The sequence below is a fragment of the Mauremys mutica genome, chromosome 25 (assembly GCF_020497125.1).
Source record: "Mauremys mutica isolate MM-2020 ecotype Southern chromosome 25, ASM2049712v1, whole genome shotgun sequence".
Taxonomy (NCBI): domain Eukaryota; kingdom Metazoa; phylum Chordata; order Testudines; family Geoemydidae; genus Mauremys; species Mauremys mutica.
This window is the reverse complement of record NC_059096.1, coordinates 12,975,220-13,001,227: the sequence shown is the minus strand read 5'-3', so window position 1 is coordinate 13,001,227 and position 26,008 is coordinate 12,975,220. Positions and strand designations below refer to the sequence as shown.

The 26,008-nt window shown below is 45.5% G+C and overlaps 1 protein-coding gene across 3 annotated transcripts in view; it reads left to right on the top strand.

Moving 5' to 3' along the window:
• Positions 1-26,008, top strand: part of NSF (N-ethylmaleimide sensitive factor, vesicle fusing ATPase) — a 154,264-nt gene that overhangs the window by 9,473 nt on the left and 118,783 nt on the right. For all 3 annotated transcript variants that reach the window (XM_044999730.1, XM_044999729.1, XM_044999727.1), the window contains exon 2: positions 16,391-16,476. In XM_044999730.1, coding sequence (XP_044855665.1) covers positions 16,391-16,476 — 86 coding nt within the window. The remainder of the gene's footprint in view (positions 1-16,390; positions 16,477-26,008) is intronic.

The following is a 26,008-nucleotide window of genomic DNA, read 5'->3' as shown; positions in this document are numbered from 1 at the left end:
GCGAGGCGGAACAGTGGGAGAGGGGCCGGGGGCGAGCCTCCTGGGCCAGGAGCTCGGGGGCCAGGCAGGACAGTCCCACAGGCCGGATGTGGCCTGCGGGCCATAGTTTGCCCACTCCGATATAGAGTATAGTTAGTGTTAGTTATAGGTTTCAGTTTTAGGTCTTTTATGGACCAAGTTTGAATCTTGGTACTGGTACCGTAGTCATGCCTTACTCTCCAGGGTTTTATTCTTGCTAGTCATGTGCCAGGCTGATGCTGGTCAGCAACCCACAGCCAGCTGCCTAAAATATTTTGGGGAGTCCCACATCAGTGACAAGTGCCACATTTGTAGAGGAGGTAAGTCTTGCTCTAAAAAAGATTGAGCTTGAGACTTAAGTATCTCCTTACAGAGGTGGCATTCTGCCCTACATCAGAGCCATTGGGTTCAGAGTGTACTCCCAGTGCTTCACCATCAGTACAGAGTGTGCCATCCGAGATGTCTTTGGCACCTCGTTCCATGTCTCCGATACCAAAGAACAGAGACAGATCTTCCAGGGACCCTGTTCAGCAAGATCTTCAGTACTGAGATCAGTCAGAGGCAAAGACTCGGGGAGAGACTCGGCAGGGAAGCATGCCCTAGGGTGTTCCTCTGATCTCAAAAATGTGGGTTCATTGATTCCAGAACCTGTGTGAGGTCTCTTAAGGCTGTCCCCTGAAGTTCTGATGCAGACACCCCAAATTAAAGACCTAATTCCGGTACCGACATCATTGGAGGTGTACCTAAGAGGCGGTACTTTCCAGGGGCAAGCCACTGTTATATCCCTGATATTGCCATCCCTGGATTTGGCTTACCTGTTTCCTGTCCACATGAGTTCTGCTGCACTGTTATTGCAGGGCTCTGAGTCATTTTCATCGGACTCAGAAGTGGGGTCTTTTATGTCCCATACCCAATGGGAAGCTTACCCTCCATCAGTGACTTGGGGCGGAATCCGTGGTTGTCGCAACCCTTCCGGCAGTGGACACATCGCAAGGGGCAATGGCCTACATAGGCATGGGGTCCACCACATCAGTGGCCTTTCTGGACACTGTGGGGTGTCCCTCTGCCTGTTAGGACTTTCCCTCACCCACGTGAGCTGACTTGCTCGAGAGTGCACCAAGATCATTGGCACCGCAGACAACATTGGCCAATGTGCAATACCGGGACTGATACCAAGGAGCTGGAAGTTGCTCAGGCAGTTCATTCACCACAAGAGAGACACTCAGATGCTGAGGCAATGACTGGTCTATCTTCTTCATCACCATATGAGGCTATAGAGATGGTGAACAATTAATCACCACTGGAGATTACAAGGCTCACCAAGAACTGCTTTAAAGCGTTGGATGCTCAGGTGGAAGAAGTCAGAGAGAAATCCCACAAGCTAGTGGACATATTGGCTTCAGCAAGGCACTCCAGAATGCCACTCCTGATTAATGAAGCGATTCTGAAGCTGATCAAAACATTTTGTCAGACCCCTTCTTTCTCCCCCCTACGATGAAATGGGCAGAGAGGAAATACTATGTCCCTTCTAATGGTTTCAAACATCTCTACGATCACCTGTCCCCAGGCTCCCACTAATGAGTGGGAGAGGCAGAGGCATCAAGCATCAACACTGAAGGGGATGGAATCGGCGACTGTGCTAGTTTGGTTGTAAAGTTTATTCGAGAGGAGGGCTGCAACTTAGAATTGCCGACCAGCAAGCTTGACTAAGTTGCTGTGACTTCACTCTGTGGGAACACATGAAGTTTAAACGATAAGCAACTGGGGGACTCCAGGGAGGAGCTCACTCTGATGGTAGAAGAGGGCAAGCTGGTGGCAAGGTCCGCTCTCTGGCAGAGCTTAGCTGCAGCAGACTCACCAGCTCAATCCATGATGTCTGTATATCTATGAGGAGATGTTCATGGCTGCAGACTTCCGGTCTCCCTCCTGAAATACAAGAGACCATTCAAGATCTGCTCTTTGAGGGTCGCTCCCTCTTTTCGGAAAAGACAGGCAATAAGCTGCAGACCCTAAAGATTCCACGGCAACGCTGAAGTAACTTAGAATCGATACACTGCGTGCAGAGGAGGCCGTTCTGGTCTGTCTCACAGATATCAGAGCATTATAGCTCAGCCCCAAGAGCTGCTGAGAAATAGGGGCCGGAATTACAGGAAGCGACCACCTCTTCCTCTGTGACTGTGGCCCAGTCTAAGTACGCATTTTGACTGGTTTGTCAAGAGCAACATCCCGTTTCTTACAGGCCCATCTGTTCCTACCAGTTGTCTATCCTACTTCCTCTGTGCTTGTATCTCATGACATCACATCAGTGGGTCCTAAGCATGATGAGGTCTTGGATATTCCCTTCAGTTTGTTTTTATTTTTATCCCCCCTACCTACCTCTGTTCCCTGACCCTCTTCCGGGCCCAGGCTAACAAGTACATTCTTCATCTCAGAACCTCCTTTTATACTTCTACATAAGGATAAAGTTAACCTTTCCCCTGAAATTTCTGACAAAGGTGGTTTCCAATTTCCACATTGATCAGACAGTTTGACACTTTTTTCCTGAAGCCTTATATGCATATAGATGAGCAGAAACTTCTTTTTGTTGAATGTGATGAGAACTTTAGCCTTCTACTGGATCCTCATGCGGTTGCAGACAGGCTGAAAGATAATCTGGTTTCCACTCAGAGGTTTTCCCCTTATATACGTTTGTGCTACCAGCTAGCTAATATTACGCCACCTCCTAGAGTGTTGGCTCATTTGACTAGAGCGCAAGCAGCTTTCCTGATGCAAGTACCTATTTGAGACATTTGCAAAGTGGCAACCTGGTCATCATTTCACAATTTTGCTGCTCATTATGCCATTTCCTGTCAGTCCAGGAATGATGCCATTTTTGGATGGGTTTCAGAGTAGCAGCCATGTTAGTCTGTATCCGCAAAAAGAACAGGAGTACTTGTGGCACCATAGAGACTAACAAATTTATTTGAGCATAAGCTTTTGTGGGCTACAGCCCACTTCATCGAATGCATAGAATGGAACATATAGTGGGGAGATATATATAAACCTACAGAGAACATGAAAAGGTGGGAGTTGCCCTACCAACTCTAAGAGGCTAATTAATTAAGAGAAAAAAACTTTTGTAGGGATAATCAAGATAGCCCATTACAGACAGTTTGACAAGAGGTGTGAGAATACTTAACATGGGGAAATAGATTCAATGTGTGTAATGGCTCAGCCATTCCCAGTCTCTATTCAAGCCTAAGTTGATAGTCTAATTTGCATATTAATTCAAGTTCAGCAGTTTCTCGTTGGAGTCTGTTTTTGAAGCTTTTCTGTTGCAAAATTGCCACCTGGTTGTTCTACAGTTGCTGTTCAGGTAGACTCTGAGCCCGCCTCCATGTTAATCTGCTTGTGAGTCACCTTCCGTGGAATGGGCATGTGCAATCATTAGAAGAAGAAAAATCAGTTTTTCTTTTCCTCAACTGTTATTGCTTGATGTGTTACACATGTCCATTCCACAACATCCCTCCTTCCCCCTCTTTATTACAGTCTGTCTAGTGAGAAGGAGCTGATTGGGGGTTGGGAGCAGCTCCATCCTCTTATATCTGCATGCAGTGGTGTGTGATGGCAGAGGGCACTTGAGCTGCCCCGACTGGTAATGCTAAGAGAAAAAGTTCTTTGACAACTGTGCACAAGGCACATACATACCTACAGTGGAATGGACTTGTGCAACATACCCCAAAGAGAGGTCTGAAAGGTAGGTAACTGGTTTTTGGTAACAATGAATATAAATTAGAAAATAGGAAGAGTAGAAAATTGATAAGGGAAGCCAAAGGGCACAAAAAGAACTCTGTGGCAATAAAAGATAATTAAAAGAGGTTTTTCTTTAAATCCTAGGTGGGTTATATTACCTCTGTTTGGCTCTGGTGTGACCACTGCTGGAATATCGTGTCCAGTTCTGGTGTCCACAATTCAAAAGGTTGTTGATGATTTGGAGAGGTTTCAGAGAAGAGTCATGAGAATGATTAAAGGATTTGAAAACATGCCTGGTAGTGAAAGTCTCAAGGACCTTAATTTAGCTTTTCAAAGAGAAGGTAAGGGGTAAGTAGGATCATAGACTATAGGTATCTACATAGGGAACAGAAATACAATAGAGGACTCTTCACTCTAGCAGACAGAGCTATAACATGATCCAATGGCTGGAAGTTGAAGCTAAACACATTTAGACTAGAAATCAGGAGCATATTTTTGTTATAGTGAGGTAATTAATCATTGGAATAGTTTATCAAGGGTTGTGGTGAATTCTCCATCACTGGCAAATTTTAAATCAAGATTGGATGTTTTTCTAAAAGATCTTCTAGTTCAAACAGGAATTAATTCAGGGAATTCCTATAGCTCATGTTACATGGGAGGTCAGACTGAATGATCTTTATGATCCTTTTTGGTGTTAAACATGCTTTTTGGAATAAAGTCTGCAAAACTCTGTCCTCAGAGTGTACACAAGGCTGATTTTGCTCTGGGCTCTTCTGCTGATGTTAATTTGCAATGAGAATTGCCTCATCAGGATGCAGTTTGACTCATAGGTCATCTTTTATGCTGAATGTACTGTTAGTTCATGGTAGATCAGTGCACTGTGGAAATCTTGCATTTAGTGTTTATAACACGTTTCATGATTAAATTATTTTTCATGTGCACATCTTTAATTTTGTGGGTTTTGAGTATGAATAAATAGTTGGACTTAAACTCTTGTGCATGTGATTCATCAGACCATTTATTTTTTTACTGCTTCCTGCCATGAATCCACATCTCTTCCCACCTACATCCCATGAATTATATTAGTTCTAGTAGAATGTGTTGTTCTGTTTTTTTAGTGCAGATCTCCAAAGATGTTAGTGTTCATAAGGCCAGTTAATATTTAATGTATGTACTGTGGTGGTGCCTGAAGTCCTCAGTCTTAGGCCCAAGCAGTCCACCTGCATGCTGTCAATATTTATGAGAGACAGCAGATGGATGCCACAGACTGGGAGCACAAGGTAACAGTGAGATGATTAAGATTAGTGTAACAAGCAGAGGTCATAGCATGCCAGCTGCTTAGTGTTATCTAGGCTTCATGGCATTATTTAATTCCTTTGGTTCATTGGCGTAGGTCTATAATTTTAAATTCATAGAGGACTTATCTATTGGCTAGAAAGCACAAATATTATTCAGGTTCAGTATCTTCTCTACTTTGACCAGTCTCTCCGTTCCTCTCCCCATCATATCCACTATCTAGGCAAGTCCTTTGATTTCTTCCTTTTACTTCCATAATTCACTTTCCTCTCTGTACTCAATGCTAAAATCCCAGTGCATGTCCTGAGCAAATCAGGTCGTCATTACAAGTATCTTCTTGCTGCCTCTCCTCTCTGTTTGTTTAAAATACGGTGAGCAAAGTTATATTTATCTCCCTTTTCTGCTGCTCTAGTCATGTCGCTCCCTGCACTCCGCTTTTTAATCATTCTATTGGCCTCCTATCTTCTGCATCAAATTAATTTTTCTTATACTCCCTACAAGGCCCTATATAATTTTGGCTGTGCCTGTGTCATTCCTCTCATTCCCCCTTCTCCCACTTTCAGTATTGTGCTTTCTGCTCTGCCTCATATGCCTGGGACAGTCTCCAAGTACTTCTTTGCTAGGGGCCCTTTTCCTAGTTCATCAAATCCCGATTCATAATCTTCAAATCCCTTTTCAGGCTATGCCATCCCTAATCATCTCAACAGTCCCCAGTCTTTCCCTCTCCAGAGCTGTTGTATCACCCAGTTTCCTTGCCCTGAAGTGCTTACTGTCTAAATAAGACAAAGTAAGGATGTGTGTTTTCTGGGCTTGTAAAGCCCTGTGTCTGCTAAAGATGCTTAACTGCTAACTTGTGCCTTGCGAATAATCAGGACAAGCCACAGGCTTCACCTATGCCATCCACAGATGTTGCAAAATTGGCTTTTCTTTAGTGACGTGTTCTGTATACCTAGCTAGTGTTGTTGTGTACTGGAAGATATATCCCCTGGCTTTCTAAGCCGCCTTTTCTTGGGGCTCTGAAGCCACAGCATGATATTATGAGACTTTCCTCTCTGTCTACTTAAGGTTTAAACTAGTTTTTCATTGACTCCTGCTCCCCAACTTTGCCAAAATTAATCCAGTTAGAATTTTGTAATTCTTCATTTTATGCCAGGATAGAGGTATTTGGGAAAGTTTGAGACAAATTGGACAATGTTTGGGGAAATAGGGTTTGAAAATGGGGTCATCTTACTTGACTGTTTTCCCAATGTATTTTTCCGTAGATAGGCTTGTATGGATGATCTTAACTGCGTTTCTATGCAGGCAATGTTCACCTTTTATATTAAGTATTCTCTTACAGATAGCTTATAAAGAGATAATGAATTTATGAAGGGTTAAGAAGTGTTACTGCTCATGTCTAACATGTTTGTATTACTGATGGTTATAAGCCATGGGTATAAGCAACCTGTTGGAATCAGTAACAACTTACTAAAGCATATCAGTCATTTATTAAACCTTTATAAACTTTTTATAAATATTCCCTTAACATTAAAGTGTTACCTTTGCAACTAGAGATCAGCCTTAACACTCCTTATTTAGGGAAATTATTGCAGTGGTAGTAACTCTAGTATGACGACAAAGCAGCATTTCATTATACATCCAGGAGGTAATGAACTAGAGAGACAAAGCTGTATCTTTAGGGTAGGGATTGTCTTTTTTGTTCGGTGTTTGTATATTGCAGGGGTCGGCAACCTTTCAGACCTGCTGTGCTGAGTCTTCATTTATTCACTCTGATTTAAGGTTTTGCCTGCCATTAATACATTTTAATGTTTTTAGAAGGTCTCTTTCTATAAGTTTGTAATATATAACTAAACTATTGTTGTATGTAAAGTAAATAAGGTTTTAAAAATGTTTAAGAAGCTTCATTTAAAATGAAATTAAAATGCAGAGCCCCCCAGACCGGTGGCCAGGACCCAGGCAGTGTGAGTGCCACTGAAAATCAGCTCACGTGCCGCCTTCGGCACCCGTGCCATAGGTTGCCTACCCATGGTTTAGTGCCTAGTTCAATGGGGTCCTGGTCTATGACTAGGACTCTTGGGCATTATGGTAATATCAATATTTACTACTACTAATTTCCACTGAGCTTCTGAAATTCTGGTTGAGCATTCAGTAAAATGGAAGCCATGTCCTTTTTCTCTGAGTATTTCATATCTTACTTGGAACTGATCAGGCCCTGCTTCTGCTTTTCCTTTTGGTGAAAAGCTTGAGTAGGTGCTTTCCATCTCTTTGCCTGAATGAAGGGTGCAGTCTATATAGCTATCTTCAATCCAGGCTGATTTAATACACTATATAGCTGTGAATTCATTTGAAGGGGATGCAGATCAGTAAGGTTCCATAAACTAATAGATGCTACTATTTAGGATAATGAACTTAACAGGGAGCACAATAGACTGATTAAAAACTGTCTCACTGATAGATCTCAAAATGTTAACGGGGAGATAACAATGAGTGGAGCTGCTTCTTACAGGCTGCCCTGGGGATTGGTTCTTGGTCCAAGGCTAGTTAATATTTGTATCAATGACAATAATATAAAATCTTTGCTAGTAAAGTTTCCAGATGACACACAGATTGGGAAGTTAGTAAATAATGAGGACAGAATACTGTTACAGCAGAGGTCCCCAAGCTGTGGGGTGCACCCCCTTAGCAGGTGTGGAGGAACATTTAGGGGGATGCAGCTGGGACCTGGGCCAGCCCCCACAGAGGGTGGGGAGGGAGCGCCACCCAGCTCTGCTCCTGGCCCTGGCTGCTGCCCCCTTACCCCGTCCACGTCCCCCCCCCGAAGCTGCGTCCCCACTCCTGGCCCTGGCTCCGGGGGTAGGGGCATGGACAAGGGTAAGGGGGGGGTGCAAGGTAAAAAGTTTGGGCACCACCGGGTATAGAGTGACCTGAATTACTTGATTAAATGGTCATAGCACAACAAAGTGCATTTTAATACAGCCAAATGCAAGGTAATACACCTGCGAACGAAGAACACAGGTTATACCTTCAGGTTGGGAGACTGTCTAGGAAAACAGTGACCCAGAAGGATGTAAGAGGTCACTGCAGATAATCGCCTCAACATGAGCTGCCAGTACAATGCTGCGGCAAAAAAGGCTAATGTGATCTTTGAATGTATAAAAAAAGGAATATCAACAAGTAGGGAAGAGTTCTTGCCTCTGTATGTGGCATTGGTAAGACCGCTACTAGAATGCCGTGTGTCCAGTTCTGCTGTCTGCATTTCAAGAAGAATGTGAAAATACTGAGTTGAGTTAAAAGGAGGGCCATAAAAATGCTCCAGGGGCTGGAAAAACAAGACATAGAATTTGAGGCTGAAGGAGCTCAAACTATTCGGTTTATGGAAGAGAAAGTCGAGGTGATCACTGAGTGTAGGCACTGACAAATGGGCAAGAGACATCTGAGCGTCGGAGGGGAGGGGTGCTTTCATTCAATGGCTGGAAGCCATACCTGGACAAATTCAACCTTTAAATAAAACAGAATTTCCTAGCTGTTAAATGTTGGAACGGCTTATTGGAGAGGTGGTGAACTCACCATCACTTCGGGTCTTTGAAATGAGATTAGATCTCTCTTTCAAAGGTATACTTTAATCCAGCTTCTGGGAGAAATTCTACGGCCTGTGTGTGGGGTGGGTCAGGTTGGAGGGTCTCAGTGGTTCCTTCTGGCCTCGCTTGACCTGCATTGCTCTCCACGTGCTCATAATGTTTGGAGCTCTGCCTGTAGGTAACAAAAATAAAATCTCATGTGTAGGCTTCAGCTGGTTGCCTGCAGGGGTCAGGAAGAAATTTTCTCTCGGATCAGATCGGCAGGGACCTTGGAGTTCTTCGAGTCGATGCAGGCTTGTATTCCACTTAGGTGTGTGCATGCTCAGCATGCTGGAGCCAGAGCCACAGAGCACATGCCAACCCTGGGGACTATACTGGATCATTAGCAGTCCCTTGAGTTCATCAGGTGATGCAGGGGAGGCAGACGATGACTCAAACTCAGAAACAGAACCCCAGGATATCGGCAACATGGGCGGAGCAACGCCTGAGGACGCCAATAAGCAGTCCAATTCATCTGTCACCCAGAACAAGGCAGAAATCAGTGCCCCTGATGAAGGCAGTACCGTCAGTACTGAGCATGTCAGCGCCACAGGCACTGTTGGTCCCAGTGGTAACAGCAGTACCAGAACACCCAAATAAGGTGGTGAGAGCCACCATGAGAGCACTTGCAGAGTCAAACGCAGTGGTGCTGAAGAGGGCCCGGTGCCAAGCTTCCCCATACCAATTCCGGTACCAGCTACATCCCCACCACTGGATGGGGAGCATCTGGGTGCCGTGCCAACAGACATGGGGGTGCAGTGGCTCACTCCATCGGAGGGGCCACAGGTGGCACGGAAAGTGCTGGATCAATGGTCAGCACCAAAAGGCAGAAGAGGTCTGCGGCTCAAGAGACACCAGGAAGCCGGAAGTGAGTCAATGGTATGGTGTTTCTGCCCTTCCCACTCAGTACAGGGCAGGGTCAGAGGCACCCACACCATACTGCGTGCCAAACCATGCCAGTCTGCGCTTTTCCTAGGGGAGGTAAAGAAGTTGCCCCACAACCTGGAGAAATCCCAATTAGTCTTATGAGAGGGTTCCAAAGAAGATGGATCTAGACTGTTCTCAGTGGTAGAAGATGACAGAACAAGGAGCAATGGTCTCAAGTTGCAGTGGGAGAGGTCTAGGTTGGATATTAGGAAACATTATTTCACTAGGAGGGTGGTGAAGCACTGCAATGGGATACCTGGGGAGGGGGTGGAATCTCCTTCCTTAGAGGTTTTTATGGTCAGGCCTGACCAAGCCCTGGCTGGGATGATTTAGTTGGGGACTGGTCCTGCTTTGAGCAGGGGGTTGGACTAGATGACCTCCTGAGGTCCCTTCCAGCCCTGATATTCTATGATTCTATGACCTCTTTCCCAGCACGATGATGGAGAATGGCTCCTCCTCCTCAGTTAGATGCTCCTTGTTCACAGAAATCCTGCTCTTCGTCTCAGGCCCAGGCATCTTCCTCCCTATGGAACCTCCAGAGTCCCCTCTCCTGGGTATGTCTTCCCGGGAACGAGACCCAGTTGTGGCTCAGCCCAGATCTTTGTCTTGTCACCAGACAATGTTGTGCTGTCTGGTTCATCCTCCACTTCTCTTTTGGAAGACTTTAAGGCGTATCAGGACCTTTTATGCCACGTAGGCACATCTCTGGGCATCCAGGTAGAGTTCCTTCAAGAGAATATGCATAAAATAATGGTCATTTTGCAGCCCTCTGTCCCCAGGAGAGTAGCACCTCCTGGTCAATGATGTGGTCCTTGAGCCGACGAGAGCCCTGTGGAGTACACTGACCTTGGTACTGCTAGTGGCGAAATGCATGGAAAAGCGCGACTTTGTTCCTATGTAGGGATTTGAGGCATTCTATTCCCTCCTGGCCCCGAACTCCCTGGTAGTAATGCTGCATCCCCAGACACTGGTTACTGATGTTTTCCTTCTGGGTTGAGGGGTGAATCTGGCCTCGTTAAAGGTGCACGGCCTGTGGGCAGAACTGGGAGCCTCACTCCATATCAGCGTGTTAGAACTTTGGGCCATCTACAGTGCATGTCGTGCCTTCCAATACCGCAGCAGACATGCGATGGTACTCATCAACAGTACCACTGCAATGTACTGTGTGAACAAGCAACGGGGGAATGCGTTTCGAGGTTACTCTGCCCGGAGGCAATAAACCTGTGGCAATTTTGCATTGAAGACGACATCACTCCAGTAGCAGTCCATTTGCTGAGGGTGCAAAATCGTTTTGCGGACTCTCTCAGCAGGGTTTTCTCCCTGAACCACGAATGGTCCCTTAAGGGGAGAGTTCTCTGGGTCGTCTTTGCAATGTGGTGCCATCCCTGCAATCAGCCTGTTTCCAATGAGGGGAAAACGGGAAGTACTGACTATTTTGCTCTCAAAGGGGCCTCAGCCCAGGCTCCATCTCTGATGCCTTTCACTGAAACTGGCAGTCAGCCCTCCTGTATGCCTTTCCTCCTCCATTCTGATCACTCTGCAGGTCATTTTCAAGCTCAAGGCAGATTGGGCCAAGCTCATCCTCATTGCTGCTTCTCAAACCTCCTTGCTCTGGTGGCTCAGCCTCCTGTATTGCTTCCTCTCCATCCTGACCTGCTCACTCAGGACCGTGGCCTCACCATTCATCCTGCGATCAGCACCCTGGCGTGGTTATGGCGTGGTTTGCTACATGGCTGAACGAAGAGGAGGAGCACTGCGTGGTGGCTGTCCAACAAGTCCTACTGAAAAGTAGGAAGTTCTCCACTAGGACGGCCTACTTAGTGATTCTCAGTGTGGTCCTGGGCCATGGGACCCAATTGCCAGGGGCTGCCATCCAGGACCTCTTCAGCTACCTGCTACATCTTCAGAAATTGGGCCTTGCGCTCAGTTTTCTGAGAATGCATTTTGCAGCGATATCAGAATTCCATCCATTGATACAAGGGAAGTCAGTTTTTTCCAATGCCATAATGGCGAGATTTCTGAAGGGGCTTCTCTGCTTACATCCTCTGGTCTGAGAACTGGTTTCCTTGTGGGACCTACACATGTTTCCGGTGGCTCCGATGGGCCCTCTGTTCGAGCCCCTTGTGTCCTGTCCACAGCCCCTTCTATCTCAGAAAACTGTGGTCTTGATAGCGACCGCTTTGGCAAGAAGGGTGTTTGAGTTGAAGGCTCTCATGGCTGAGTCGCCTTACACTCAGTTCTCCAAGGACAGGCTAATGCTGTGACCACACCCAAAGTTTTTATCTAAGGTAGTCTCTCAGTTTCATCTTTGTTTTTTTCCTAAGCCACGCTCTTCCCTGGAAGAACGGCGCCTTGATATTCTGGATGTCAGGTGATGTCTAGCCTTTTATCTAGACAGGACTAAAATGTTTCATGTTTTGCCTCGCCTGTTCATGTCATATCTGGATTGCATGAAGGGGCGAGTGGTCCCCCTGCACAAACCATCTCTAGATGGATAATATCCTGCATCAAGGCTGCATATGCGATAGCTTTGGTTATGCTTCCTCAGTGGATACAGGCTCAAGCCACGAGAGCGCAAGCAACATTGATAGCATTCCTCAGTGACATTTCCATACTGGACATTTGCAGGGCGACCATATGGTGGTCTGTACATATGTTTATGCACCATGCTGCTGTTACCACATCTTCTAGCACAGATTCAGACCTTGGAAGGGTGATCCTGTGATTCCCATTTCAGTAGACTCTGAACCCTGCCTCTGGATTGGAATACTGCTTGTGAATCCCGTAAGTGGAATACACGTCTGCATCTACCCGAAGAAGAAGAAACGGTTGCTTATGTAACTGGTTCTTCAAGATGTAATGCAGACATGTATTCCATTACCCACCCTTCGTCCCTTTTGCATTGGAGTCTCCTCTCATGGGCTTTCAGTGTGAAGGAACTGAGGGGGATCGGGGTGGTGACTCCTCATATTGCCAGAGGAGGGGTCACAGTTATGAGGCATGAGTGCCACCCCCCTACAGATACTGCTAGGCAAAAGTGTCTGTCTCTGGCAAGCTGGGCGCGCATATATGCCTAAGTGGAATACATGTCTGCATGACATCTCAAAGAACCGCTGTTACAGTAAGTAACCCTTTTGTTTTTGCCTATCTGCAGCATGGTGCATGGGTTGCCTGCTGGGATCATGTGGGCATGTCTCAGCTGATCAGTTCCCAGCCACTTGCAGGGTCTGTGGGCATTGGTGGCATATTGCTATCTCCTATTCTCTGCCTGCGGCACACACCTTTTAGTTAGACTAAAGCATTTTAGAAGCTAATATAAGGGGGCAAGAAGTCCAGGAGAGCTGGCTGTATTTTAAAGAAGCCTTATTGAGGGCACAGCAACAAACAAACAGTCCCGAAGTGCAGAAAGACTAGCAAATATGGCACGTGACCAACTTGGCTTCACAGAGAAATCTTCGGTGAGCTTAAACTCAAAAAGGAAGCTTACAAGAAGTGGAAAATTGGACAGATGACTAGGGAGGAGTATAAAAATATTTCTCGAGCATGCAGGGGTGTTGTCAGGAAGGCCAAAACACAACTAGAGTTGCAGCTAGCAAGAGATGTGAAGGGTAACAAGAAGTGTTCCTACAGGTACGTTGGTAACAAGAAGGTGGTCAGGGAAAGTGTGGGCCCCTTACTGAATGGGGGAGGCAACCTAGTGACAGATGATGTGGAAAAAGCTGAAGTACTCAATGCTTTTTTTGCCTCTGTCTTCACAGACAAGGTCAGCTCCCAGACTGCTGCACTGGGCAGCACAGTATGGGGGAGGAGATGAGCAGCCCTCAGTGGTGAAAGAACAGGTTAAGGACTATTTAGAAAAGCTGGACATGCACAAGTCCATGAGGCTGGATGCACTGCATCCGAGGGTGCTGAGGGAGTTGGCTGATGTGATTGCAGAGCCATTGGCCATTATCTTTGAAAACTCGTGGCGATCAGAGGAGGTCCCGGATGACTGGAAAAAGGCCAATGTAGTGCCCATCTTTAAAAAAGGGAAGAAAGACAACCTGGGGAACTACAGACTAGTCAGCCTCACTTCAGTCCCCGGCAAAATCCTGGAGAAGGTCCTCAAGGAATCCATTTTAAGCACTTGGAGGAGAGGAAGGTGATCAGAAACAGTTAACATGGATTCACCAAGAGCAAGTCATGCCTGACCAACTTGATTGCCTTCTATGATGAGATAACTGGCACTGTGGATATGGAGAAGGTGGTGGATATATCTTGATTTTAGCAAAGCCTTTTATACGGTCTCCCACAGTATTCTTATATGAAGATATACCTATCTCATAGAACTGGAAGGGACCCCGAAACCACTGAGCTATCCCTCCCCCCCCCCAAGTTAAAAAAGTATGGATTGGATGAATGGACTATTAGGTGGATAGAAAGCTGGCTAGATTGTCGGGCTCAACAGGTAGTGACCAACGGCTCGACGTCTATTTGGCAGCTGGTATCAAGCAGAGTGCCCCAGGGGTCGGTTTTGTTCAACATCTTTATTAATGATTTGGATGATGGGATGGATTGCACCCTCAGCAAGTTCGCGGATAACACTAAGCTGGGGGGAGAGGTAGATATGCTGGAGGGTAGGGAAACGGTCCAGAGTGACCTAGCAAATTGGAGGATTGGGCCAAAAGAAATCTGATGAGGTTCAACAAGGACAATTGCAGACTCCTGCACTTAGGAATGAAGAATCCCATGCACTGCTACAGGCTGGGGACCGATGGGCTAAGCAGCAGTTTTACTGAAAAGGACCTGGGGATTACAGTGGACGAGAAGCTGGATATGAGTCAGCAGTGTGCCCTTGTTGCCAAGAAGGCCCATGGCGTATTGAGTTGTATTAGTAGGAGCATTGCCAGTGGGAGGGATAGCTCAAACATTGGCCTGCTAAACCCAGGGTTGTGAGTTCAGTTCTTGAGGGGGCCACTTAGGGATCTGGGGCAAAATCAGTACTTGGTCCTGCTGAAGGCAGGGGGCTGGACTCGATGACCTTTCAGGGTCTCTTCCAGTTCTATGAGATAGGTATATCTCCATATATCAGATCAAGGGAAGTGATTATTCCCCTCTATTCGGCACTGGTGAGGCCACATCTGGAGTACTGTGTCCAGTTTTGGCCCCCCTCCCCCACTACAGAAAGGATGTGGACGAATTGGAGAGAGTCCAGCGGATGGCAATGAAAATGATTGGGGGCTGGGGCACATGGCTTATGAGGAGAGGCTGAGGGAACTGGGCTTATTTAGTCTGCAGAAGAGAATGAGGGGGGATTTGATAGCAGCCTTCAACTGCCTGAAGGGGGGTTCAAAAGAGGATGGAGCTCGGCTGTTCTCAGTGGTGGCAGATGACAGAACAAGAAGCAATGGTCTCAAGTTGCAGTGGGGGAGGTCTAGTTTGGATATTAGGAATCACTATTTCACTAGAATAGGTTACCTAGGGAGGTGGTGGAATCTCCATCCTTAGAGGTTTTTAAGGCCTGGCTTGATAAAGCCTTGACTGGGATGATTTAGTTGGTGTTGGTCATGTTTTGAGCAGGGGATTGGACTAGATGACCTCCTGAGGTCTCTCCCAACCCTAATATTCTATGATTCTATTATTTCAGTCCTCGGGAGACTAAAATCCTTGGTGTCAATATAATGGTATCTGGGTGAAATTTAATGACCTGTTTATGCAGAAGGTCAGACTGTATAATCTAATGGTCCCGTCTGGCCTTAAACTCTATGAAATTATAAAGAGAAGTTTTCCAATAACTTTCAGTTAATAAAAATCACCCATTTTGGTCTCTGGTTTGGTTGAAAACATCAGAACTATTCATTGAACCATAATCTTTTTCCACTGCACAATCTTAAACCTTTGGTGGCACAGTAGGAGAGGGGTGGGTATTCCGGTATTAGAATCCCAAACAGTGTAGAGTTTTACATTTTCCTGCCAACACCTTGAATTGCCCTCAGAAATAAATATGATGAAATATGGTGTAATAGTGGCTAATAGTGCCAAGCAGATGTATTCTTTACCAGATGAGCTTAGGGCAGTCTTCTATAGCGTGTACTGCAGTTGGCAGATCTAGAGGTTTCAGGGTGTTGAATGTGGCAATGTCTGCTTTAAGGAGCAAAGAATCCTGTGGCACCTTATAGACTAACAGACATTTTGCAGCATGAGCTTTCGTGGGTGAATACCCACTTCTTCAGATGCAACTTGCATCTGAAGAAGTGGGTATTCACCCACGAAAGCTCATGCTGCAAAACGTCTGTTAGTCTATAAGGTGCCACAGGATTCTTTGCTGCTTTTACAGATCCAGACTAACACGGCTACCTCTCTGATACCTGCTTTAAGGAAAGAAACAAGGATAGTGTGGTAATATCTTTAATTGGACCAACTTCTGTGATTTCTTCGGATTACTGAAGAAGAGCTCTGCGAAACTAGAAAGCATGTCTGTTTTACCAACAGAAGTTGTTCCAAATAAAGATATTACCTCACTTGCCTTGTCTCTCTCATATGCTGGGACTTAGGAGGCTATAATCAACTGCAGACATATTTTAGAGAGAAGCTGTGTAAGTGCCTTAGAAACGGTAAATGTAGAAAGGTGCTTTTTGCCACTGATGGCAAACTATGCATCCAAATGGCACATCAATGCTAATGCGATCTCAGGGAACCAATTTGCATTTCATTTAATTAATAAAGTTTAAGAAATGCATAATTTATTAAAAAAAGATGCTTGTATTTTCTTGTGGCTCATTACTGATTTTTTTTCTGCCCGTTTGTGTCACCTCCAATAGTCTATGCAAGCGGCAAGATGTCCTACAGATGAACTGTCATTAAGCAATTGTGCTGTGGTGAATGAGAAGGACTTCCAGGCTGGCCTGTAAGTATCCACTGTTATTCTTCTGTCTAATAAGACCTAGAGAGAGTGTCATTTTAGACCTGGAAGCAGTCAGCTAAATTTCTGAAACTGACTTGTTCCCAGAACTCACCCCGCCTGAGTCACTTGTATATCTCTTCTTTGGGAATGTGAATGTGAATGTGGCTTTGAGGTTAAAAGTGAGGGTGTGGCTTTATCCCAAAAGATGGGAATAAGGTAGGGGCCATGCTTGGACAAAGAGTAGGCCTTCTTTGCATGGATGCGTATTTAGAGTATTTCAGTTAAGTCTTTCAAATGCATGGAAGCAGAAAACACGTCATTTTATCCACAGGAAACTCCTATTACTAGGCTAGTCCATAAAATGCAACTTGAGGAGATTGAAATGTTTGCCTCCTTGTCCTCTTAGCCCCACCTATACAGTTGCTAGACATGATTTCAGTTTTTGAGATTGTAAAATATTTTGCAGTTCAAAAATGTGAACCTGATGAGGCATACATATACACTATACTTACTACTCACAAGTAGTAAGGAAATCCCACATTCAAGGTTGTCCTGAGCAGTGTGTGTGTGTGTAGTGCTCAGGACAACCTTGAGTGTGGGATTTCCTTACTACTTGTGAGTGCTTTCTTTTGTAACCTTAACGTACTTCTAACGTATAGGATTTTTTTGTGTGTGCAATGGAGTGGATTGATTATCTCAGAGTGATTTTAAGCAGGAAAACACAATTTAAATAATTGATTTTTGTATTGTTTCCTCGAGAGAGGTTAATTCTCATTGGTTGGTAACCATTAAAACATATTGATTTGCAACCAAATATAGCTCTTACATTAAATTTGGTACTTTTTTGGCTAGTCACAGTGAAACACTGTATCATATAATTGCTTCAATGAATGCATATAAATTAGCATATATTCATATGCTTAATTTTTACATTGTTAGAAAACAGTGGATGATGCATTTCTTGTTTACTAGATGATGATTTCTTATGCAGGATTTTTGTCAAACTGCATTTGGATGGAAATTGGAATTCAGTTAAAAATGTAAAAAAATTAGTTTATTAGTAAATAAAACTTTATTATTAGTTAAATAAAAATATGCTGGATACGTAAGAAATATGTTTGTTAAAACATTTTGCATTTAAGGAAGTATTAATTGTACTTAGTGACTTCACTGTTTCTGGGCTAGATGTTCAAAGGTATTTAGTTGCCTGAAGATGCAGATACAAACCTAGTGTCAAGTATCAGAGGTGTAGCCGTGTTAGTCTGAATCTGTAAAAAGCGACAGAGTCCTGTGGCACCTTATAGACTGACAGACGTATTGGAGCATGAGCTTTCGTGGGTGAACACCCATGTCGTCGGATGCATGTAGTGGAAATTTCCAGGGGCAGGTATAAATATGCAGGCAAGAATCAGTCTAGAGATAATGAGGTTAGTTCAGTCAGGGAGGATGAGGCCCTCTTCTAGCAGATGAGGTGTGAACGCCAAGGGAGGAGAAACTGCTTTTGTAGTTGGCAAGCCATTCACAGTCTTTGTTTAATCCTGAGCTGATGGTGTCAAATTTGCAGATGAACTGAAGCTCAGCAGTTTCTCTTTGAAGTCTGGTCCTAAAGTTTTTTTACTGCAGGATGGCTACCTATAAATCACCTAGTGTGATTTACAAAAGTGCCTAAGCATGTTAGGTGCCTAACTCCCACTGAAATCAGTGAACCACTGTACGTTTTGTATGGCCAGTGTCACAGGATGTGCCTGCTCTGTAGTGCTCCCTGGTGGCTAAGTGTGGCACTGCAGACACTCCCTGTCTCAATTTCCTCCTCCTCAGGGTTTTTGGTCTCTCCCAGGGTTCACATGGCTCAATCCTGTGGTTGGGTCATTCTCATTTCTGAGCCCTGTCAGGGTAACAAAAGTCCAGACCAAACCAAAAATACTTTTGCCCCACTTAGGATCCTCTTCAGCCTGCCCTTCAGGTTCAGTTCCCAGTCCCTTCTGGGTTACCTTTCAGTCTCTCTGTGGCTCTGTCAGAGAGCCCTGACTCCCGAACCACTTCCCTGGAGTCCTCTGACACAGTTATTTCCTTTGGCTCTGAGATAGAGCCCTGACTTCTAGGCTTCTTCCATAGAGTCCCCTCACAATCTCTTGCAGGCCTTTGCTCAGGGCCTTCCACAGAAGCCAGCTGACTCTGTGTGGTTCTATTCTCTTTAAAAGGGATCAGAACTACTCGGAAATAACCCAGCTGGTCCTGATGGAGGGGCTAGCTAATCTGTCCCAAGTGTGGCCGAGCACAACTACCCTAAAGGGCCAGCCAACCTGTGACAGGCAGGGCTCATCTTGAGAATCTGATTTAAAGCTGTAGTGATTCCTATAGTTAATAATTGGCGTTTTCAGTGGAACATGCTGTATTCTTCATAGATCTCTGGTTCCCGATCATGCTTGCTGTCGTCAGATGTTGGCTGCGTGTGTGTTCTCTCTGCAGACTGCACTGGCTCTGGCCATATAGCCCGTACAGCAGGCTCTGATCGAGCTGCCCAATAACTACAGACCCATTAGTAGCAAAGGCACTCGGTCAGGTTTATTGTCGACGAAGCACAGTAATAGCACCCAGCAGACTCTAGGGGGATACTAAGACGTCTATGCCCATGACAATGGACTCGGCTCAATCAGTGGCGGGACTTTCCACTGCCCCCTAGGCTGGCCAAAGACGCACTCCGAGACTCCATTTTATACACCAGTACATCCAAGTTATATATTGCCCATCATATGTAGTTAGTTACTGCCCCCTGACATGTTTTGTTACCACCCATAACCTTGCACATGTTGGTGTGATCAGAACTTCTCTATCCATCACACTGTCATCCTGACCTCATCTTTAGGAGAGGTCATTCTGTGCTCGTTATCTGTGGGTGTGTACACACACACCAGACTTGGTGTCGGGTGTTCTGGTACCACCCTTTTGGAATGTGTTTGCATGAGTTTACTGTGCCTAGTACTACTTAGGAATGTGGGGTTTTATGCAATACCAGCCCCGTCCTTGCCAGATTCTGTGAACTTCCAAGTAGGCATGTTTTATAGCAGGGCCTGCCTTCTGCTCACAGCCTGCCTTTTGTTAACTTTGCTTTATATCAGCACTACTTTAGCTCAGGCCTCATACCAGGCCTATTGTCTCAAGCTCTCTTTCTACTACATTTTCTCTCTCTGGCTACATGAGAGCAAGAGTGCCTCTAACCACTGTGTATGTGGCTACTGATACTCTAGAGCCCCCAGCTGTCTGCTCACTTAAACACCTCCTGCTGCTCAGGCACTGCCTGCCATGGCCCATCTACCACTACCAGCCTGACCTTTTCCTGCTGCCCTGGAGCAACTTTGTCAGCAGTCGTCATTCCTCACCCTGTTTGTCCTTCCACCCGTACGTCCAAGAAAACAGTGCAGTACTTTTTCTTAGAAAAACAAGTCTTACTGCTAGCCGCATTTTGTATTGCACTAGTCTGCCAAATGAAAAATGTGAATGAGCTCTCTTGGGACTTCCAGCTGGTACATTAATGTTCACTTATGGCTTTGAGAGTTAGAGCTCTGGGGACTGGATGCTGGCACTCTGGAATTTTAGTCATCGTTTTGCCACTGTCTTGCTGTGTAACCATGTGCAAGTCCTTTCACTCCAGTGTGCCTTGGCTTGCCCTCTGTAAAATGGGAATAATGCCTGGATAACTTGCAGTGGCGTATGGAGTCTGATGAACTGTTTGATCCCCCGATGGAAAACATGCTGTAGAAGAGCACAGTAATATAGATCCATTTTAATTTTACACACTCCTTTTGAAATTATCTCTTTAGACACTTATGAAGACTGTATTCATGTCTGCTTAAATTTCAATATATCAAATGCAAGATTAGCTGCTTCCATTGCCTGATGTTTAGGAACAGGTATTTCTAGGTTATTGTATTGTTTCTTCCATTACTGAATTTCTGTCTGAGAACAAATGCTAACAGGGCTCCTTTCAGTTCAGCCTGCTGTAGCTGCTTCAGCATCAGAACCTACAGTTTTTGTTTAAGGCTTCTCTTCGCAACATGGCCACCTGGTGCTGCTCTGACGGTCCAGGAAAATGTGAAACGAGAGGCCTTGAAGAAAAACAGTATTTTTCATATCAGTCTTAAAAAAAACCTCCTTTTAATATTTTGATTCCTACCATCTTTCCAGCAGGATAAAGGCTGTCTCCCTTTGCTGTAATGCATCTCCCTCTATTGTAATGCACAGAAGAAGAAATAATGGTGATATTCATTGCTGAAGTGATGTGTATTGGGCCATAATATGTACAGGGCTTTTATATACTGTGCTACCAAACTGTTTGTTTTAAATTATACCACTGTGGTGCACTGTTTCTTGCTCCTGGGGAAATTCTGTGCAACTACATTGCAGCAGAAGAATGCCACCCCCACTCCCGCAGATTCCCTTTGCTTCCTTGTAGAAAATGGTTTCTGTGAGAAAGCAAAGAGAAGCTGCACCAGTAATCACTCACCCCTCCCCGGCATCTCGGTGGCATAGTTCAGCACCTGGGGGGAGAGGTAAATCACTGCGGGGAGGGGAGTCTGGGGATGCCCTGGCCACCCAGGGACATTAGTTCCAGGTGGGGATGAGGGGGAGGAGATGGAGACAGAGTTCCCCCTGCCCCCCTTCCCTAAATGGAGCAGCCAGGGCTGGGTCAGATCAAGCCCCAGAAATGTCCCCTGGCTGCAGGAAGCCCTGCACCACAGCGGTGGTGGTAGTGGTGTCTGGGCTGGGGTGTGGCTTGAGGGAGGGGTTTCCAGGTGTGGGTGTGGAGGTTGGGTGCCGGGGGTCTGGATGCACAGGGTTGGGCTGACAGGGAGCAGCTCCCTGTACAGCGACCCCCCTCCATCCGCACACCCAGATCCCCCTCCACGGAGCCCCCCGCACCCAGAATCCCCCCACTGAGCCTCCCAAACCCCCACCCTGTCGAGCCTCGCCCCCTGCATCAGGAGCCCCCCATATCGGGACCTCTCCCCACTGAGCCCCAACCAGCTGCACCCTGACCTCCGCCCCACCAAGCCCCACTCCCCCCTAACCACCTTCACCCGGACTCTCCTGCAGAGTCCCATACCCACTGCGCCGAGCCCCTGTGCATCCAGATTCCCCCCTGCACCCAGACCCCCTGCCGAGCTGCCCACACCCTGATTGCACCTCCCAGAACCCTAGTACTCTTGAGGGAATTCTGCACCAAAAAATTAAAAAATTTAAAATTCTGCAAAGTTCTGCATATTTTAATTGTCAAAATAACTCAGAAACACAATAACAATACAATCACACCATTTTCAATGATTTTGGTAATTTATTTCAAAATACTTGTCAGCAAATAATTGAAAATGGTGTGATTATATTGTGTTATTTTGACAATTAAAATGTGCAGAATTTTAAAATATTGTGCGCAGAATATTTAATTTTTTGGCACAGAATTCCCTCAGGAGTAGTTTCTGTTCACTGGCTTATGTGCTTATCACTAACAGATATATACTAGTGGGGGGGACATGATCACCTGAAAACTAGACGGTTACAGCTATATGGGTCAGGGATGGAAGCCCCTCCTGCCCGCTAAATGATAGGAGATGGGATGTAGGTTCATACCTACATCATTAAAAGGGGGCTGTCACTCAGTGAAAATGCTTATAGTGATGCTTCTGACTTCCTGTGTCCAGGGGTGAACACACATTTCAGGGCTTGTCTGTCTGACTATGTGCTGTGAGCTAGTCAATTTCTACAGGTTTGGTTAGTTCTTCTCTACCATGGAGAGCTCCTGTCACAGAAGGAGCTGTCCCAGCCCTCTAGCAACTGCCTCTGCTTGAATTGGATTGTGATTTTTTTTTAATGGCTTTTGCAGTTGTGCAAATACAAGCTACACTGTACACTTCTCAGAGTGAGCAGGAGGTGGAGCCCTGGGGGAAGTGGCAAACCCCATGAATGGTATTAAGAAGTAATTAACAGCAGGTTTGCAGTGGCCAGTTGCCCAACCGCTGGGGAGAAAGGGTGTCAGGAAAAATGTCTCTCCAGATGACTTCAGAGAACTGCTCCAAAATAAACTCTATTGTCTAGTTGAGGTTTTGGTGCAGTTTTGGTGCAGTGTGAGAGATTCAAAGAGGAAGTATAGTCCAGTGGTTATGGTGGTAGCTGGTCTCTTGGTAGATCCAGGTGTTTCTATTTCTGTCACAGACTTCCTGTGGGTACTCCGTTAAACCACTGAGCTGCTTTGTGCCTAAGTTCCCAATCTGTGAAATGGGGATAATGCTGCAGTCCTTTACAGGGGTGTTGATATCTTAAAAAGACTGAGGCACTCAGCTATTACGGTAATGAACACTATACAATAGACAGATATTTGTTGGTAGGTTGTCATAGAATTATGTAAGATTAGGGTTGGAAGAGACCTCAGGATGTCATCTAGTCCAACCCCCTGCTCAAGGCAGGGCCAACCCCAACTAAATCATCCCAGCTAGGCCTTTGTCAAGCCTGACCTTAAAAACCTCTAAGGAAGGAGATTCCACCCCCTCCCTAGGTAACCCATTCCAGTGTTTCACCACTCTCTGAGTGAAAAAGTTTTTCCTAATATCCATCCTAAACCTCCCCACTGCAACCTGAGACCATTGCTCCTTGTTCTGTCATCTGCCACCACTGAGAACAGCTGAGCTCCATCCTCTTTGGAACCCCCCTTCAGGTAGTTGAAGGCTGCTAGCAAATCCCCCCTCACTCTTCTCTTCTGCAGATTAAATGCGCCCAGTTTCCTCAGCCTCTTCTTGTAAGTCATGTGCCCCAGCATCCTAATCATTTTCATTGCCATCTGCTGGACTCTCTCCAATTTGTCCACATCCCTTCTGTAGTGGGGGGCCCCAAAACTGGACACACTACTCCAGGAGTGGCCTCACCAGTGCCAAATAGAGAGGAATGATCACTTCCCTCGATCTGCTGGCAGTGCTCCTACTAATATAGCTCAGTATGCCATTAGCCTTCTTGGCAACAAGGGCACACTGCTGACTCATATCCAGCTTCTTGTCCACTGTAAATCCCCAGGTCCTTTTCTGCAGAACTGCTGCTCAGCGAGTCAGTCGCCAGCCTGTAGCAGTGCATGGGATTCTTCCTTCCTAAGTGCAGGACTCTGCACTTGTCCTTGTTGAACCTCATCAGATTTCTTTTGGCCCAACCCTCCAATTTGTCTAGGTCACTCTGGACCCGATCCTTACTCTCCATCGTATCGACCTCTCCCCCCAGCTTAGTGTCATCCGCGAACTTGCTGAGAGTGAAATTAATCCCATCATCCAGATTATTAATAAAGATGTTGAACAAAACCGGCCCCAGGGCCGACCCCTGGGGCACTCTGCTTGATACTGGCTGCCAACTAGACATGGAGCCGTTGATCGCTACCCACTGAGCCCAGCAATCTAGCCAGGTTTCTATCCACCTTATAGTCCATTCATCCAGCCCATACTTTTATAACTTGCTGTCAAGAATACCGTGGGAAACCGTATCAAAAGCTTTGCCAGTTATCTCATCATAGAAGGGAATCAGGTTGGTCAGGCATGACTTGCCCTTGGTGAATCCATGTTAATTGTTCCTGATCACCTTCCTCTTCTCCAAGTGCTTCAGAATGGATTCCTTGAGGACCTGCTTCAGGATTTTTCCAGGGATTGAGGTGAGTCTGACTGATCTGTAGTTCCCCAGATTCTCCTTCTTCCCTTTTTAAAATATGTATCAGAGGGGTAGCCATGTTAGTCTGGATCTGTAAAAGCAGCAAAGAGTCTTGTGGCACCTTATAGACTAACAGACGTTTTGGAGCATGAGCTTTCGTCATGCATCCGACGAAGTGGGTATTCACCCACGAAAGCTCATGCTCCGAAACGTCTGTTAGTCTATAAGGTGCCACAAGACTCTTTGCTGCTTTTAAAATATGGGCACTATATTTGCCTTTTTCTAATCATCTGGTACCTCCCCCAGTCGCCATTAGTTTTCAAAGATAATGGCCAATGGCTCTGCAATCACATCAGCCAGCTCCCTCAGCACCCTTGGATGCAGCTCATCCAGCCCCATGGACTTGTGCTCGTCCAGATTTTCTAAATAGTCCTTAATCTGTTCTTTCACCACTGAGGGCTGCTCATCTCCTCCCCATACTATGCTGCCCAGTGCAGCAGTCTGGGAGCTGACCTTGTCTGTGAAGACCAAGGCAAAAAAGCATTGAGTACTTCAGCTTTTTCCACATGATCTGTCACTTGGTTGCCTCCCCCATTCAATAAGGGGCCCACACTTTCCCTGACCACCACCTTGTTGCTAACATACCTGTAGAAACCCTTCTAGTTACCCTTCACATCCCTTGCTAGCTGCAACCCCAATTGTGCTTTGGCCTTCCAGAGTACACCCCTGCATGCTCTAGCAATATTTTTATACTCCTCCCTAGTCATCTGTCCAAATTTCCACTTCTTGTAAGCTTCCTTTTTGTGTTTAAGCATCGGCCCCATGGACTTATGCATGTCCCGCTTTTTCAAGCAGATGCTAGTAATAAAGTGACGTGGCATTGCAAAAAATGTGATGCCGAACTCTGAGTATTTAATCTGAAATCCTTGCCTCTTGCATTTTAAAAACTAGCACCTTCTCCTAAGGTTTCCTGAATTAAATAATGGTAGAGCCTAAGCGTTACACCTGTAAGAGCCAACTGTGTTCATTTATGGCTGTGTGTAAGTAATAGTAACCACTAGGTTGTAACCTTCTATCAGTTATGAAAGTATGCAGGAAACAACAACTGTAGATGTGTTATAACCAAAAAAGCCCTGGACATTCTGCTATATAAATAATCCTGAGAAGGTTGCTTGTTTTGTAGAATTAAGGTTTACATAGGAACTAGTGTGTGTATTGGTTATGGAAAGAAACTGCAGATTGCTCTTAAAAGTACATACACTGGAAGTGTAAAGAAGTATTTCAGTATCAAACCAGAGCTGTAGGCTGTGGCAATCTTGCTGCACTGCAGATAAACTTAGCCAGGCCATCCATATTGCTGCCTTACAGTAAAGTGCATATGACAATAATCACCTGTCCTCTTCTGTTCTTTTAAAATTAGTATTTACCATTCTGTTCTAGGTTTGACTAACTGCAAGGGAGAATTTATTGGATGTATAGCTTATAATTGACTTCCTTTTAATGTTCACATTTTCATATGCACATATATGTGGACATGATATTCAGATTCCTTCATGAAATCACCTTCAGACATGGGACTGGGAATCAGACCTTGAATCTATTCCCAGCTGATTCACTGTCACTTCCTCTCCATGCCTTTAGTTTTGACACCTGTAGAAGTTAGCATGAATCTCATCTTTACATTGAGATCACAGGATCTTAAAGCACTTTGCAAAGTATTTATTATTAGACAGTGGTAATAACTTACATTTCTGTTGTACGTTCCATCCTGGGGGGATCCCAAATCACTTTGAAAACAATAAACATGTGCAAAAAGCAGATTGCCAGCTTCAGGGCGGACATGACAATGGCCTGGTGGTGT